Below are 15,247 nucleotides of genomic sequence, written 5' to 3'. Positions count from 1 at the left end.
CTGTGTTTGCTTCCAAACCAGATTAGCTTCTAAGCAAACCGATCAAAATGACGACATCAAGAACAACATAACATGCATACTCTCCTCACATGGTTTGCACCGCACTCTGGTACGTTTCTCTTTCTGCATCCATACAGTACTGAAGTAAACAACTTTAGATCCTCCTTAGCACTAATATCACCTTATTTCTCCTCCTCAATGTCCCTTATATTGTATCTTACAAAATATAACTTGAGAACTACCCAATGCATCAATGTCTAATGCGCCACTTAGAGGTCATAATATTTAAAAAATATAAGTATAATACAGGTAGTCCCCGAGTTACGAACGTCCGACTTACGGACAATTCGTACTTAACAGCCGAGGAAGGAGAACGCCATCCGCCATTTTAAGTCGGATCGCAATGCCATCCAGCATTTTAAGTCGTTGTCGTTGACACTGTGTTGAGTGTTTAACTTTGTATTTGGCTTAAATTGTTCTTAGTAAGATTCACCCTGACCCCCCCCACCAACCCCTTTGGGTTGGCTGGTGGCGCAGTGAGATCAGCATCGGACTAGAGAACGGAGGTTCCTGAGTTCGATCCAGTGACAGGCTGCTCCCGTTCCAGGTTGATGTCGATCCAGTAACTTCCCTACCATCCGTGCCGGGTTGATGTCAAGCTCGCAACTCGACCTCGTTAAAAAAACACTGCCACCTCCAGTTTAAATTCCCACGCAGAATATTCTGGAGGATCAAATACCCAAACCCAGCACAGCCCCCACTCGTCCCATTTAACCTGTCTCAGTGCAGTGCAGTTTAGGACCCAGGGAATTTAGTGCTGTGGTCCTTAGGACCCAGCGGACCTCGGGAGCTGGTGCAGGTCGGGACCCACCGCCCGCAGTGTTTCTGTTCCATTGACGGGAAGTGATCGCGATTGAAAACAAAGTGGAAATAATAAAGCATTTGGAAAGAGGTGAAACGCCATTGGTCATTGGAAAAGCGTTAGGCTACAGTCTGTCAACGATTGGAACAATTTTAAAGGATAAAGGATAAAGTGAGAATAATGGAGCATGTGAAAGGCCCTGCCCCGATGAAAGCTACAATTATTACTAAGCAACGCAGTGCTTTAATTATTGGAATACATACATTTCGTAAGTGTTTTATATGCATAGAAAGGTAAAATATATACTAAGACAAACGTTTGACTAACTGATGCTAAATAATACTGGATGTACTTGTTCCGACTTACGTACAAATCCGACTTAAAGACGGACTCGGGAACGGAACACGTATGTAACCTGGGGACTGCCTGTATTGCAAGTATTTTGTGTCCAATGTATTTCCAACCAATATTCTGATTTCTTGATCACTGGGACCTATTTTGGGGCAGGTGTGACCTGTACAAAAAGGACGGGTTGCACCTGAATACCAGGGGGCCAATATCTTGGCGGGGAGGTTTGCTAAGACTGCTGGGGAGAGTTTAAACTAGAATTGTTGGGGGGTGCGAACTGAACTGAAGAGACTGAGGAAGAGGAGATTGGCTCACAAGTTGAGGAAGCTTGGAGACAGTGTGTGAAGGAGGATAGGTCAGTTCTGGTTGCCTCACTGCAGGAGGGTTGTGGAAACCATAGAAAGGGTGCAGAGGAGATCTACAAGGATGTTGCCTTCATTGGGGAGCATGCCTTAAGAAAAAAGGTTGAGTGAACTGGGCCTTTTCTCAGAGCAACGGAGGATGAGAGGTGACCTGATAGAGGTGTATAAGATGATGAGAGGCATTGATAGTGTGGATAGTCAGAGGCTTTTTCCCAAGGCTGAAATGGTTGCCACGAGAGGACACAGGTTTAAGATGCTAGAGAGTTTGGTACAAAGGAGATATCGGGGTTAAGTTTTTTACTCAGAGAGTGGTGCATGCCTGGAATGGGCTGCTGGCAACGGTGGTGGAGGCGGATATGATAGGGTCTTTTAAGAGACTTTTGGACAGGTATATGGAGCTTAGAAAAATAGAGGGCTATGGGTAAGTCTAGTAATTTCTAAGGTAGGGACATGTTCAGCACAACTTTGTGGGCCAAAGGGCCTGTATTGTGCTGTAGATTTTCAATGTTTTCTATTTTTTTAATTTATATGGTTATATTTTTGCAAAAGACATGTATTAGTGCAAAATTTGAAAATGTGTCCTCTTTCCCACTGGCTATTTCTTTTAGCACAATGTGCTGACTAGATCTACCTGAACAATTGTTTAGATTTTCTTTGCAATGCAGAACCACATATCTGCTGCTTCACCATTGACCAAATTGTTAGAGAGAAAATTGAATGTACACCAGTAATTCCTAATAACGATTTAACAGAAGGCACAAATAATGAAACGCATTTAAAAATATCATTTCTGTTTCATTTCAGTTATTTGTTAAGCTAACAAATTTCACGTCACATGCTGGTGATAATAAACCTGATTCTGATTCTGAGCTGATAAAGTTAGAAAATTTCAACATAAAAGTTGAATTTTGCTGAGGTTGATTTGAAATTTATGCTGCTACCTTGCATTTCTTTTTAAGTTATCAACCCTTGCTGCAAAGATGAGATGAAAGTAACTGCCCTTAGTTTCTAGGCAGCTTTGAACTCTGAGGGTCAAGAAACCTTACAAATATTGAAGTCAATTGAGAAGAAAGCACTTCACCTTCTGGAGTCATACCTGACACAAAGAAAGATGCTTCTGGATCTTGGCGGTGAATTATCACAGCCCCAGGATATCATTGCAATGATTTTACAAAGAGTCCTTGGTTCAGCATATTACATTGCTTTATTAAGCTCATACCTCCATCATAAAATCAAGATGTTGGTTGAGGGCCAATTCCTCTGATAGCTTTTGCATTTAACGGAGTTTGTGTTCAGCGAGCTATGGCTAATAAACGGTCAGTAATTCCATCTTGCTCTTGAATTGAGATTATGACAAGCAAAGTATAAGCAGATCTCCAAAGCATTCAGCAGTATTATCACTGCTTACTCTACCACTGCCAACATCCTTGGGTCACTATTAGTGAGAAACTTAACTTGAGTAAATATGGCTACAAGTGCAGGTAAGAGGCTGAGAATCCTGTGACCTTCCAACTCCTCAAAGCTTTTGCACAATTTGACTGGATGACTGTAACTCCAAAATCATTTTGAGAAGCTTAACATTATCCTGGATGAAATAATCATCTTAGCACAGATTGTATATCCTAAGCATCCATTTCTCACCACTGACACACCAGCAATCTGCAGTGAGAGTCCTGGCCTGTCAGTCATTTGTTTGTCACTGCACATGTCTCAGAGCTGCTGTATGAATTCACTGTCACAGAGAATCAGAAGAAATATACAATATGGAACCTTACCAAATGAGGACAGAGTCTTTTGTGACTCAGGTCGATTATTGTGGGTGGAGCATAAAAATAATGTTTGGTTGTAATAGAATTTATATGTCATGATTTGAGGGGCTAATATCTTCTGTCTAGGAAATGGTCTGCAGCTGACTGGAACAACCCAATATTGCTCCCAGTTATTATATAATCTAGTATATCACAAGGAGTCCATTTGACCCATTGTACATGAGCTTGCATGGCAAAATCATCACACAAGTACGAGTTGCTCCTTCATTTAGTCTAGTTACCAGGAAATAGGAGGCCCATCAAGCCCAAGCCACTAAAGCAATTCCATTGGACCCTTTCCCTTTCATGTTATTCCCCTGTAGTCCTGTAACGTATTCTCTCATCTGCTCACCAACTTACTTTTCCATTTCTTTCCCACACTTAGCTACACTAAGGACAATTTTCAGCAGCCAATTGGCCTACCACCACATCTTTGGTTTCCGAGGGGAAACGGCCATCCAAAATAAACACACGTGTTAAAGGAGAGGACATACAAATTTCACACAATCTACACCCGACGTCAGGATTAAACCAGATTCCTGGAGCCATTGGGCAGCAACACAACATAAATATGGATCTACAGTAGATTCCAGTTAATTGGGACTTAGCAGAACCAGCACATTTTGGCTGAAGTTTCATGGTATAAACAAAATACAGAGCAAGTTAGAACACTGCCGAGAGTACTATAAAACTGTATTAGGTCCTAATAATTATCGACGGAGGAATTCATTACTGCTGTGTTCTTTTGATTGACTGTAAGTGAACAAAATCATGCTAGTTAAAACCTGTTTAGCAACAGTTTCCTTTCCCAATTAAGCACCATAGTGTCCCAAATAATTTTCTTAGGAGTTCTCAAATAAGCAATGGCCCAATTAACCAGAATCCACTGTATTTTTTTCTTTCTACGTATTGAAATTGTTACCATTGCAATTTGTAGTAATTGAATTGCTAGTGTGGAGTATGACTGCGATCTCATTGTTCTCAGCAATGACAATAAAACTAACTAGCTAACAAAAATTCAATTTCCACCAATCTAGTTAAATGAAGAAACATTATCGCCTTATTCAATATTATACAACTGCATCTTAGCTACATAAAAATAATTGAAAGTTGTGTCTGACTTACGTGAATGAATGTATTTTGTAGGTTCAATTTGATCGATATTTGTCTTCTCCGGACAGTCTGTTAATGCCACAACTGAATTTCATTTTGAGTGGAACGCTAAAGTGAGTATGTGGAAAGACGCGCAGCAACACATTAAAAATGTAAAATTGATTCTAATGGTGGTCTTAAACTTTGAATATTTCTGACCAATACATAATCTAAGCGGAAGCCAAGATCAGTAGGTTGATAAAGGTTAACAATAAATCACAGCTGCAACTCTGAGCAAGTACCGGGTTGTGTTGCAGTCACAATGGAGATTAACTAGAATCCGAAATGGAAAAGGTGAGACGATTTGGGTGAGCTCGAGAACTTCAGGTACTCGTTTTACTTTATTTAGTTTAGTAAAACCATGCTTCCAAACAGAAAGTGGTTAAAGTATTAGAGCTATAGGCATAATTAGACATGAAGTTTGTTCACATTCAGCTGTAGTATTTCCAGTCTGGTAATCTTTGATTTGGCCTTCAGGGAGAAGATCTTCAAGCAATCTACGGAACTTGTGTGTGGTGCTTATAAAGATATCTACACAGCAGTTATGAACCCTACCAATGAATACAAGGAACCAGCAACAATTTTGCAAAGATCTCCGCAGCAAGTGGAGACTCTATTATCCTAACAAATTCTATCCGGGTTTACCTTTGGACACTGTACATAATGTATTTAGCTCTCATTTTTAAATTAAAATTTGGGTTTGTATTGGGCAGTTTGTTTCTATGGTGATTTCTAAGTTTGCATTTTTTTTGATTTGATTTACGCCAGAGAGCCATCTTAACATTTCTGAGTGGGATATACTCTTAATCTGATCTTCAAACATGATTTCCAGTGATTAGTGGGAAAGACTGCTCTGATTACTTTGAAGTTGGCACACTTTATATTTTAAAGTAACTTATATTAATTTTGTAGATGGAAACTCCCAAGGCTTAAATTGGTTAATGTTGTTCATACTAAACCAATAAGCATAGCATGCATTGCTATCATTTTCAGTTTGTGATTAGGAATTGATTATGTGATTATAATCGATGTCTAATTGAAAGGCAGGGTGATATCTTGAGTAAAAAAATGGGAAAGCTATTTGCAAGCCATTTAAGTTTATAATGAATTGGGTAAACCAAAGGAGATAAAAAAAAGTTAATAAAAAGCCACCTTTTAGTGCTAATTTGGTTGTATTTGTATGCAGTACAAATTCCCCATTTAAATGATGCAATTGGGGGAAAAAAACACTGTACAAATCCTCCCCGAGTTATACTATAACTCGAGGAGGAGTATGTTTCCATTTCCGAGAACTTTTCATAACCCAAACAGTTCACCTGTTGGAAATGTGGCCATGAATTGAATTACCACACAGCAGAAGATGCTTGCAATACCAGAGCAACTCGCAGATTCATCCCACTAGTCTCCCAAGCACTGATTTGTATGTACAGTACATATATCGGGCATTCATGAACTGGGAACGATCTGACTGGTGAAAAAAGTAAAATAAGTTAGATCTTAGATAAAAGTTGGTTGAATATTACTGTTCAAAAATTAACTTCAAAATTGAAAATACAGAATTATTTTGTATATAATATATTGGTTATTGAGAAAATAGTAAAACATTGAACAAAATTTTGTTGTCATTTTATTGTCTATGGCATATAAAGCAATATTTGTATTTAATACTACTTGTGATTATAATGCAGCAAATCAAAATTTCTAATTTTGTTACTTTCCTAATGGGCAAAGGCAATGGGCTGACAATAGAAAGCCTACTATGGGAGATTAGCAATTACTGATCTGTCTGAGAAGTAAAGAGAAGGCATATAATGCTGTTGCTGAATGTTTTCTGCTCTACAGTTGTTAATCAAAGCCAACATTCTAAAAGGACTATCACCATTCCAAAAACAATTCCATCAATGCCTTGGGTAATGTTAGTGAAGGAAAATGCCCAGTTTATTTCTCATTTTTTGTCACATTTGGCAGTTAATGTTGTCAAAAATTGTAAAAATGATTTTATTGTAAAAAAATAAATCGCAAATAATATTCAATGAGATCCATAATATTCTTGTTATTGACATTTCTGAAGTTACTGTGCTTTTCAAACATGCCACATGTATCATTTGAGTGTTGGATCTCCTATGACTTTTGAATGTCTTCTGTGTCCTCTTCCTTCTCCCTCCTTCCACAGACTCGCAGGATACACATGTATATGTTTTATTCAATTAATTTGTACTCAGATTTTGGAATGCATCATATAGAACCCAACATAAAGTATGTACTGAAGAAGAATGTAAATAGTCTCACAGCATAATATTTCATGGATGTGGAACCTAAACTTAAAAGTCTCCAAATTAAGCTGTGCCCCTTGTGGGGTGGCATGGTAGTGTCGCAGTTAGCTTAACACGTTACAGGGCCCAGGTTCAATTCCATTGCTGGCTGTAAGGAGTTTTACCTCTTTTCCCGTGACCATGTGGATTTTCTCCAGGAAAGCTAGTAAGTCTTGATGATGGGTCTTGGCTCAAAATGTTGACTGATTATTTCACTCCATAGATGCCAGATGACTTGTTGAGCTTCCCTAGCAACTTTTGAGTGCTGCTCTGCATTTCAAGCATCTGCAGAATCTCTTGTTTTTATGTAATCTAACCTTCCTTTTATTCAAGCGGTGTAATCACCTTGTCCAAGGAGACAAGATATTCTGCAGATGCTGGAAATTCAGAGTAACACGCACAAAACGCTGGAAGAACTCAGCTGGTCAGGCAACATCTATGGAAAGGAATGAACAGTCAATGTTTGGAGGGTCTTGGCCTGTAACATCAACTGTTTATTCCTCGCCATAGATGCTGCCTGACCTGCTGAGTTCCTCCTGCATTTTATGTGTGTTAATATGATTATGGAGTTTAGTTTTCTCCAGCTGGAAAGCAAGACCTAAAACATTCTGTGAGTGATATGATGAGTGTAACACAGTACTGTGGATGTGTGAATGTGTTGCTATTATCAGATTACTGTATCAGTACACATCTCACCCCTTAGTGGATGGTGCCATGTGTTGAAAGAGTTGACAATGCATAAAATGACAGCAATCGTCCCAAATCTGAGAAATTATATGTGAGCTATAGCTGGCATATCCCTTTCATTATTAAAGAACATACGCAGGGCAGCATATATCTTATAAAGTCATGCTTCAAATATCCAAGTCTAATGCCACTAGATAGCCTTATTTATGATGCACTGCTTAATAACGTTCCTCCATTTGCAGGGCTTTAAATGAGTGGTGTGTATACAATATGGTTGTCTCCACTGTAGATCACTTCATAACAGACCAGGTTAGGTTTGGATTTTACTCTGTGCAGCTGTTTCAAAACCACCTCTCCCCTTGCTCCGGAATGTTATTGTGAGGAGAAAGCCCTTCCAATGTATTTTAAAAAAGAAATCTGAATAAATTTTATCTCAATAACTCCAGAAGCTTAGTCTATATCTGAACAAAGGACAAAACACTTTTTACTGCTTCAGAACACAAAATTGGAGGACTGACCAGATTGACCTTGACTATTATTCAGGTCCTTCGGTACCGATAGGAATGAACAGTTTAATTAGTTACTTCTGATATTTTCATTTACTATCTTCAATTGATTGAACCAGCTAGGTCAAATGTCTTGAATCAATTTCCTAAGCCTCATCATAACCATCAAGTCTTCATCAATTAAGAAAAATGGCATTTGAAAATCAAAACCTAAAACTTGGTACAAAATTCAGTCTAATACATAACCAATGGTCCCTGACCTCTTATTTGTTCTGAGACCTGGACTAGTTACAGAATGCATTTCAGGGCGTGGGAAGAATACCTCTAACTGTCTCCAAATCCACCAGAACAATTAAGTGAACTAATCCTTTCCCAAGGCAACATCCCTAGCACGGAGCCCTAGTTATTCAGGTAGGTATTAACATACTTAAAAAAATGCTCTTCATTCTGATCTTCTATGGAAAGAGAAGTACACAGGAGAAGTTTCCAGGATACACTCAAAGCTCCTGTGAATAAATGTAAGCACAACTTGGGAATGGCCCAGGAGTGTTGAAAGTGGAGAAGGAACATTTTGGACAGTATTGAGAAATTTGAGTATGTACACTGGATGCATTAAGTGGTGGAAGGAGTGTACAGCCTCACAGACAGCCCACCCACCTGCTCCCTACCAAATCAGTTAACTCCTTCCATCTGAAAAGTCCATTTTTTCCAATATTGGCTTCATTAGACACCTCTGAACCCACAAAATCAGAATGGAAGCAAATCAACCTTGATCACGAAGGACTGCTGAACCAAAAGAATGGTACTACAATAGATCCTTTCCTTCCATCGAGTCATTGGTTACACTTGTGAACAGATTCTACAAAGATGGCTGTTACTGATTTAACTCCTCTTGGCCTGGTGCATCATTCGCTTCTCAGTTCAATAGAGGATCTATCAGCTGAAAATATTTCTGAAGTTCTTCTTGCCACTCTCGGATCAAAATTCCAAATTCTTTCATTTAGCTGGAACAGTAAATGATCATTTGAAAGTGAACTTTGGAAAAGAAAGCAATGAAAAAAAGCGGATGAATTTAAAGAGGTAAAATATGAGGGTGCATAGAAGGAAAAGGGCAGAAATAATGGGAATACTATTTCAATCTATTTATAGTTTATGAGTTTCTTTTGGTCCATGTTAGTATCCAAGAAAAAGTATTTCTGTCACTTCAATAATGGTATTGCTAAGAGATTCAGTAAATTGAGCTGCAGCGTTTGAAGTTCCACCTTTTCAGCTATACAGAATTATGAGTATATATAACATAAATGCAAACAGACTTTCCACACAGGTTGGGAGAGACTAGAACTGTATGTCATGGGTGAAAGATGAAATGTTTAAGAGGGTGGTGAGAGTATGGAATGAGCTGTCAGTGCCAATGGTGGATGCGGGATCAATATGCCCCCTAAGAGAAATTTAGATGAATGGGAGGGGCATCGAAGCCTTCGGATGCCGCTCAATGGGTCAAGGCAGCTTAATAGTTTGACATAGAGTAGATGTGTTGAAGGGCCGGTTTCTGTAGTATCATATTCTATGACTCTTTGACACCATCCATTTGCAGGGAATTCCTCAGGGATGCAGTTGTAGTGCTTATTAATATAGTACACCAGAGATGGCGTTTTATATGGAATACATACTGGTAAATTTTGCACTTTCTCAAGCTTTGTCACTAGGGGGCACTGAATGGCTGCATTTTGCCAGATGAGCATTGTTTTGCTCAACATAGAGTATGACATTAGTTCTATGTATAGCTTAAGTGTATAATGTTTTCCAAAGCACAGATTTTAGTGCAGTACAGAATTAGTTCTTGTTAAAGAGGTTGCTTGATCTATAGATCATTGAATTACACAAAATTTGCAACACTGAGGGGATCATTCCGTGTGCATTAGTCAAGAAAAAAGATGCTGTTCAGCCTAGTTCCATCTTCCAGCAGTATATAGATAGCTGTCTGTCAACATGCAAGTACTGGTAAATGTGATAAGAGATTTTGTCTCTACCACCTTTTCAGACAGTGAGGGTCCCTCTAATTCTTTTAACAATTTCTTTTAAATGTATGCCCCCTAATTTTTACTCCATTGCACAAGGAAATAGATTATTCCTATTTATCTATACACCCAGTCATTTTATACAACTCAATTAAATCTCTCCTTTTCCAAAGAGGGGGAGAATACATTTTACTACAAATTGGTGACCAAAGCTGTATGACAGACAGACAGACTTTATTGATCCCGAGGGAAATTGGGTTTTGTTACAGTCGCACCAACCAAGAACAGTGTAGAAATATAGCAATATAAAACCATAAATAATTAAATAATAATAAGTAAATTATTACAAGTGGAAATAAGTCCAGGACCAGCCTATTGGCTCAGGGTGTCTGACACTCCGAGTGATTAGTCGTAAAGTTTGATGGGTTACTGAAAACTGGCCTAATTTGTGCTATACACCCCCATTATATTCTATGCCTTTGCTAATTAAGGAAAACATCCTATCTGCCTTTATAACAACTTCATTAACTGTTGTAACTTTCAGACTGTGAATGTGTACTTCAAGGTCCCTCTGTTCATCCACACCTCTCCACTACCTCCCATCTATTTTACATTCTCTTCTTTGTTGCACCTCCTCATATGCATTAACTCACACATCTCTGGATTAAATTCCACTTGCCAGTTTTCTGCCCACAGACCAGACTATCTCTGCTTTCCTTCAGTCTAAAGCTTTCCTCATTGCAGTCAACCACAGAGCCAATTTTGTTTTAGCTAGAAACATCTTTATTCATGCTCCCTACGTTTAAGTCAAACCACTTAAATAATATTACGCAATTCAAGAGATCAAACCCAGTGTCTTGTGGTTATAACCATCCAGTCACAAAATACTCATTGACCATTAATCTTCCCTTTACGTCACTGAGAAATATTTCAATGCATTTTCTTCTTGCCTGTCTTGAATCTGCTTTCAAATTGCATAGAGCCTCATTTTCACAATAAATCAGATAAAAGCATAATTTGATTGATTTATAAATTAAAAATGAATTTGGATTATTTGTCTTACTCATTAGCTTATTATTGTAATCCACTTCATTCTCTGATCTAAATGTGAGGTGATTGTGCCAAAGGATTATTGCAGTTCAATATTGTTAAAATTAAACACTGTATTTATTCCTAGTTAAATAACCACACCTCCCCTAATAAAAAAATAATGAAGTAAGCACTGTTGAAAGTCCCAGTGGAGCTTAATTACTTTCTCCATTTGCTCATTGACAAGCCCAACACACCCCTTGCCTTCCAGAGCATGGACATTTCCTCTTATTAGTATCGGTGAGTTTGGTCTGTTTTCAGAAAACATTTAGTGAGACTGTCGCTCGGTCTTTGCAACAAAAAAATATTGTGTAAACTTAGTCTGTCACTCAATAGCGCAAATGCACATAGTTGCCTGAAAAGTTTAATCCATGCATTACTAAAGAGAGACTGAATAATTATTAAATGTGATTATTTGCACATCTTCTGAGCATTTTTCACTTTAACTAAATGGATGACACAATCAGAACAAACTGTATTTCAGAAGCATTACTTTCAAAAGCAGTTCAACCACCATTAGTTATACTGAACATTCAGCACAATCCCCATGTGCTGTTCTAGAATGGGCAGTATTGACAGATGAGCAAAAATTACCATCTCTTGTTCATCTCAAAATTTTACAACTAGCAACATTGAGAGACATTCACTGTGGCCATAGAATGAACTTAAATATTCTTGTAAATTGCTGTTAGAAGATCGTGTGTTGTTGGCAATCTAACAGAATCTTTTTTTAACAAAACCCAACCATACAATTCAATATTTAAATATTTAATAAAACACAATAACTTATTTTATAGAAGGATTGTTAATATTCTTAAGGCACACTGTAAGTGGACAGTGTAGGAGCAAATAAAAAAGAGGATTAAAGTAAAGTTTATTGGTTATGTCTTAATATATGATGTGATACTTTATCTTTTTCTAAATAAAACAAAGATTTTGAAAAGCTAGGTGATGGTTCAGGTGCAAGACAACTAGGCAGGATAATAGTTCAGCTTGGACTAGATGGGCTGAAGGGCCTGTTTCTGTGCTGTGGCACTCTATGTTCTATTTAACAAGGGGGAGGGGGTGTAGGCAGACAGATCTGTAAGGTAGGTAGTCTGGTCCACAAAATGGAGAGAATATAGTTTTCACTTTTACTTAGCTTTTGTATTTCATTAAAGTGCATTGCTGTCACATCGAGAGATGACTCTTGAATCAGAACACAAAGAATCATTCTCAGGGTCAACACAAGATGCACTTGATAAAGGAAGAGTCAAGTTGAGGACATTTTAGCCCTGTGGCTCATTTAAATCTGAATTATCCAACAAACTAATACTCTTTAACATCAGTGGCAATAGTTTTGGCCTTCCCTTGTGACTCTAAGTGAACACGATGCTTTATCAAGTATTCAGTCATTCATACCCCACTATTAGTCCTGAGGTGGGAAGAGAGTATAACTTGGCATTTGGGAAGGCTGTAGGATTCCTGAGCTCCTGGCTGAATTATTATTTCTGTTTCTCAAACTAAGAGATTGGCAAGTGAGGGGCAATTTGCCACATCTGGAGAACAAGGACAAGGGAGAAGGAAAAGTGGAATCAGCCTGGGTTTAGGAGAAGACTGGATACCGCAAAGGGCTGCTTTGGAAGGAATATTGACAATGAAAATAGGTCACTGTCTGAAGGGAAATTTCCATGGAAACTGGAAGAGGCATGGAGTTGAGGCAAGATGAGTAGTGAGGGAGTGTAAGGGCTGGTAGTTAGGAGATCATAACAATCATTGAGAGAAGTGGAAGAAGTAGATTGCAGTCTTAATCAAGCTCTAGAGTCAGAGGCAGGTAAACTGGCACCAGCAGGTGTTTTGAAAGGGACTTGAATCACTGCACATATTTCTTTAAGGCCTGGGAAACCTGGCAGTCCAAATTCCTAGATTAAATAGATGTGTAAAATTTAAATCAGGGCATCGTGCCTCCTCCCATTCTCCCTCCATAGAAACCAATTTGTTCTGACCAGATATACCCAATTACGTGGGTTGAAAGCCCTTCCACTCTGCCTCTGATGTTGAATTCCAATACAATCATCGTCATGTGAGACTAATAGGCCTGTCATTTCTCATTCCCACACTGCTGAATCAATAGGCAACATTTGAAATTATCTAATCACAAGCCATAGTAAAAGAATCTAAAGAGATTTAGAAAATTATGACTAATATACTATAGGCAATTATCTCACCTATAGTATTTCTTATTATTCTCTTGGGTGTAACCGATCAAGTCCCTGAAGATTTGTCTAAAAGTTTTATTCTTTCAAAAGTTGGAGCAGTACAGGGCAAGAACAGGCCCTTCAGCCTATGCTGACTGTGCTGAACATGATACCAAATTAAATTAATTTCTTCTGCCTGCATATGATTCATATCCACCCATTCCCTCATAGCTATTCATGCACTTATCTAAAAGCTTCTTGTACGCCACTATCATATCTGCTTCCACTACCACCCTGACAGTGTGTGGAAACTTGTCTTCATATCCCCTTTGAACATAACCCTCTCACCTTAAAAATCTGCCCTCTCGTATTCAACATTTTTATCGTGGGAGAAAGATTCTGACTCTCTACCTAAACAATGCTTCTCTTTTATGTACTTAAAACTTGTTTCTAGTGACATCTTCTAATGTTGGGGTTTGTCTCCATCCTCCAATGTGCAAATAGATATAAGAACTAATTTAACATGTAAAGTTTCCTACTTTCCATCATAAATCTTACTCCATTATCTCGAATAGCCTTTCTTTCTCCACTGCCAATGCGTCGAAATATATTTAAGAACTTCCCGAGTTTGATCAAGCTTTCCTTGTTGCCCCCAGTCACATTGTCTATAACATTCCCCGTTTGCACTTTAAAGCTCTCAGCTTGCAGTATTTCTACTCAGAAATGCATCACTAGGAGTGAGTGAGGAAAACACAAGTATGATAAAGGGTCATTGGCAATGTATAAGCAGGAAGTCTCCAGAGAGATTTCAGTCTACATCCCAGAAAGATATTTTAGCTGGACCAATTAATTTGTCAGTGGTTGTAATGATCAGACAATTAGTTTAAGAGATAATGGTATCTGGTTTACTGTTTAAATTGATTTAAGACCCAATCTAAACACATTCACAGAAGCAAGGCTTTAGATTACACAGATACGTCACAGTATTTTTTGGAAAGGCGCAGATTAGTGTTTGCCTTTTATTGCCATGGGCAGTCAATGACTTAATTGAATTAATTACGCAAGAAGATGGAAACTGAGAAGAAGCGGAGGTGAAACTAGGAGCTAGGAAGCTTATAGAGCTCAAAATCTGTGGGGCAGAGTTGTAGCCAGAATTAATAATCTCAAAGAACAGCTTGCAATTGCTTTGTACCTATCACAGACTCAGGATATCCCAGCTATCTCCCAAATACATTTTGAAGGGTAGATGCTGTTACATTGCAGGTGATGTGGCAGCTAATTTGCGCTCAGCAAGTTCTCTCATACAGCAAAAAGAAATTGTGACTATATAATATGTTTATCTGTTGTTGATTGAGGAATAAATATTGATCAGATCACAAGGAACAACTTCAGAATAATGCCGTTACATCTTTCAGAAGAGCATGAGTTCAATATCAGAAAGTGACATTTGCAACCAAACCCTTATCCCTTGGTTATGACAGTGAAGAAGCGACTTGAACAAGATTCAATGACATTTCCAGTATGCACGTGTAAAGGAAAATGAAATAATTATTTCTTCAGATCTGATGCAACTCAAAAAAACACACAAGATAAAGAACACAATAATAAAGAAAACAATAAATATTAATACAAAAGTAGCTTGTATGCATAGATTAATTGTATGTACTTGTAAAAATATCAAAATTTATAATAGCGCTGAAAATGCTACCAGTTGAGGCATATTTGTATGAGTTACAAGTAACTTAGAACAAATAATCCCTCATCTTGTTTGAAAAGCACTGCGTAGTTACAAACCCAGTAATAAATAATTTATATTAAAGTTGCTCCTTGGAATTCTAAAAAAACGGATCCATTCTGAGGATCCGCGTGCTTAAATTAAACAAATGGCGGTGGATTAAATACCTCCAGCTAATCCATTTAACTTCA

General features: G+C 38.1%; 1 protein-coding gene across 1 annotated transcript in view; it reads left to right on the top strand.

Annotated features, from left to right (window-relative positions):
- Positions 1-6,565, top strand: part of cog6 (component of oligomeric golgi complex 6) — a 100,912-nt gene extending 94,347 nt beyond the window's left edge. Inside the window, exons 18-19 of the mRNA XM_059964028.1 lie at positions 4,527-4,606; positions 5,010-6,565. Coding sequence (XP_059820011.1) covers positions 4,527-4,606; positions 5,010-5,157 — 228 coding nt within the window. The 3' untranslated portion in view covers positions 5,158-6,565. The remainder of the gene's footprint in view (positions 1-4,526; positions 4,607-5,009) is intronic.
- Positions 6,566-15,247: the final 8,682 nt, after the last annotated feature.

Source organism: Hypanus sabinus, chromosome 3, assembly GCF_030144855.1.
Source record: "Hypanus sabinus isolate sHypSab1 chromosome 3, sHypSab1.hap1, whole genome shotgun sequence".
Classification (NCBI taxonomy): Eukaryota; Metazoa; Chordata; class Chondrichthyes; order Myliobatiformes; family Dasyatidae; genus Hypanus; species Hypanus sabinus.
This window is presented reverse-complemented; position numbering and strand designations above follow the sequence as displayed.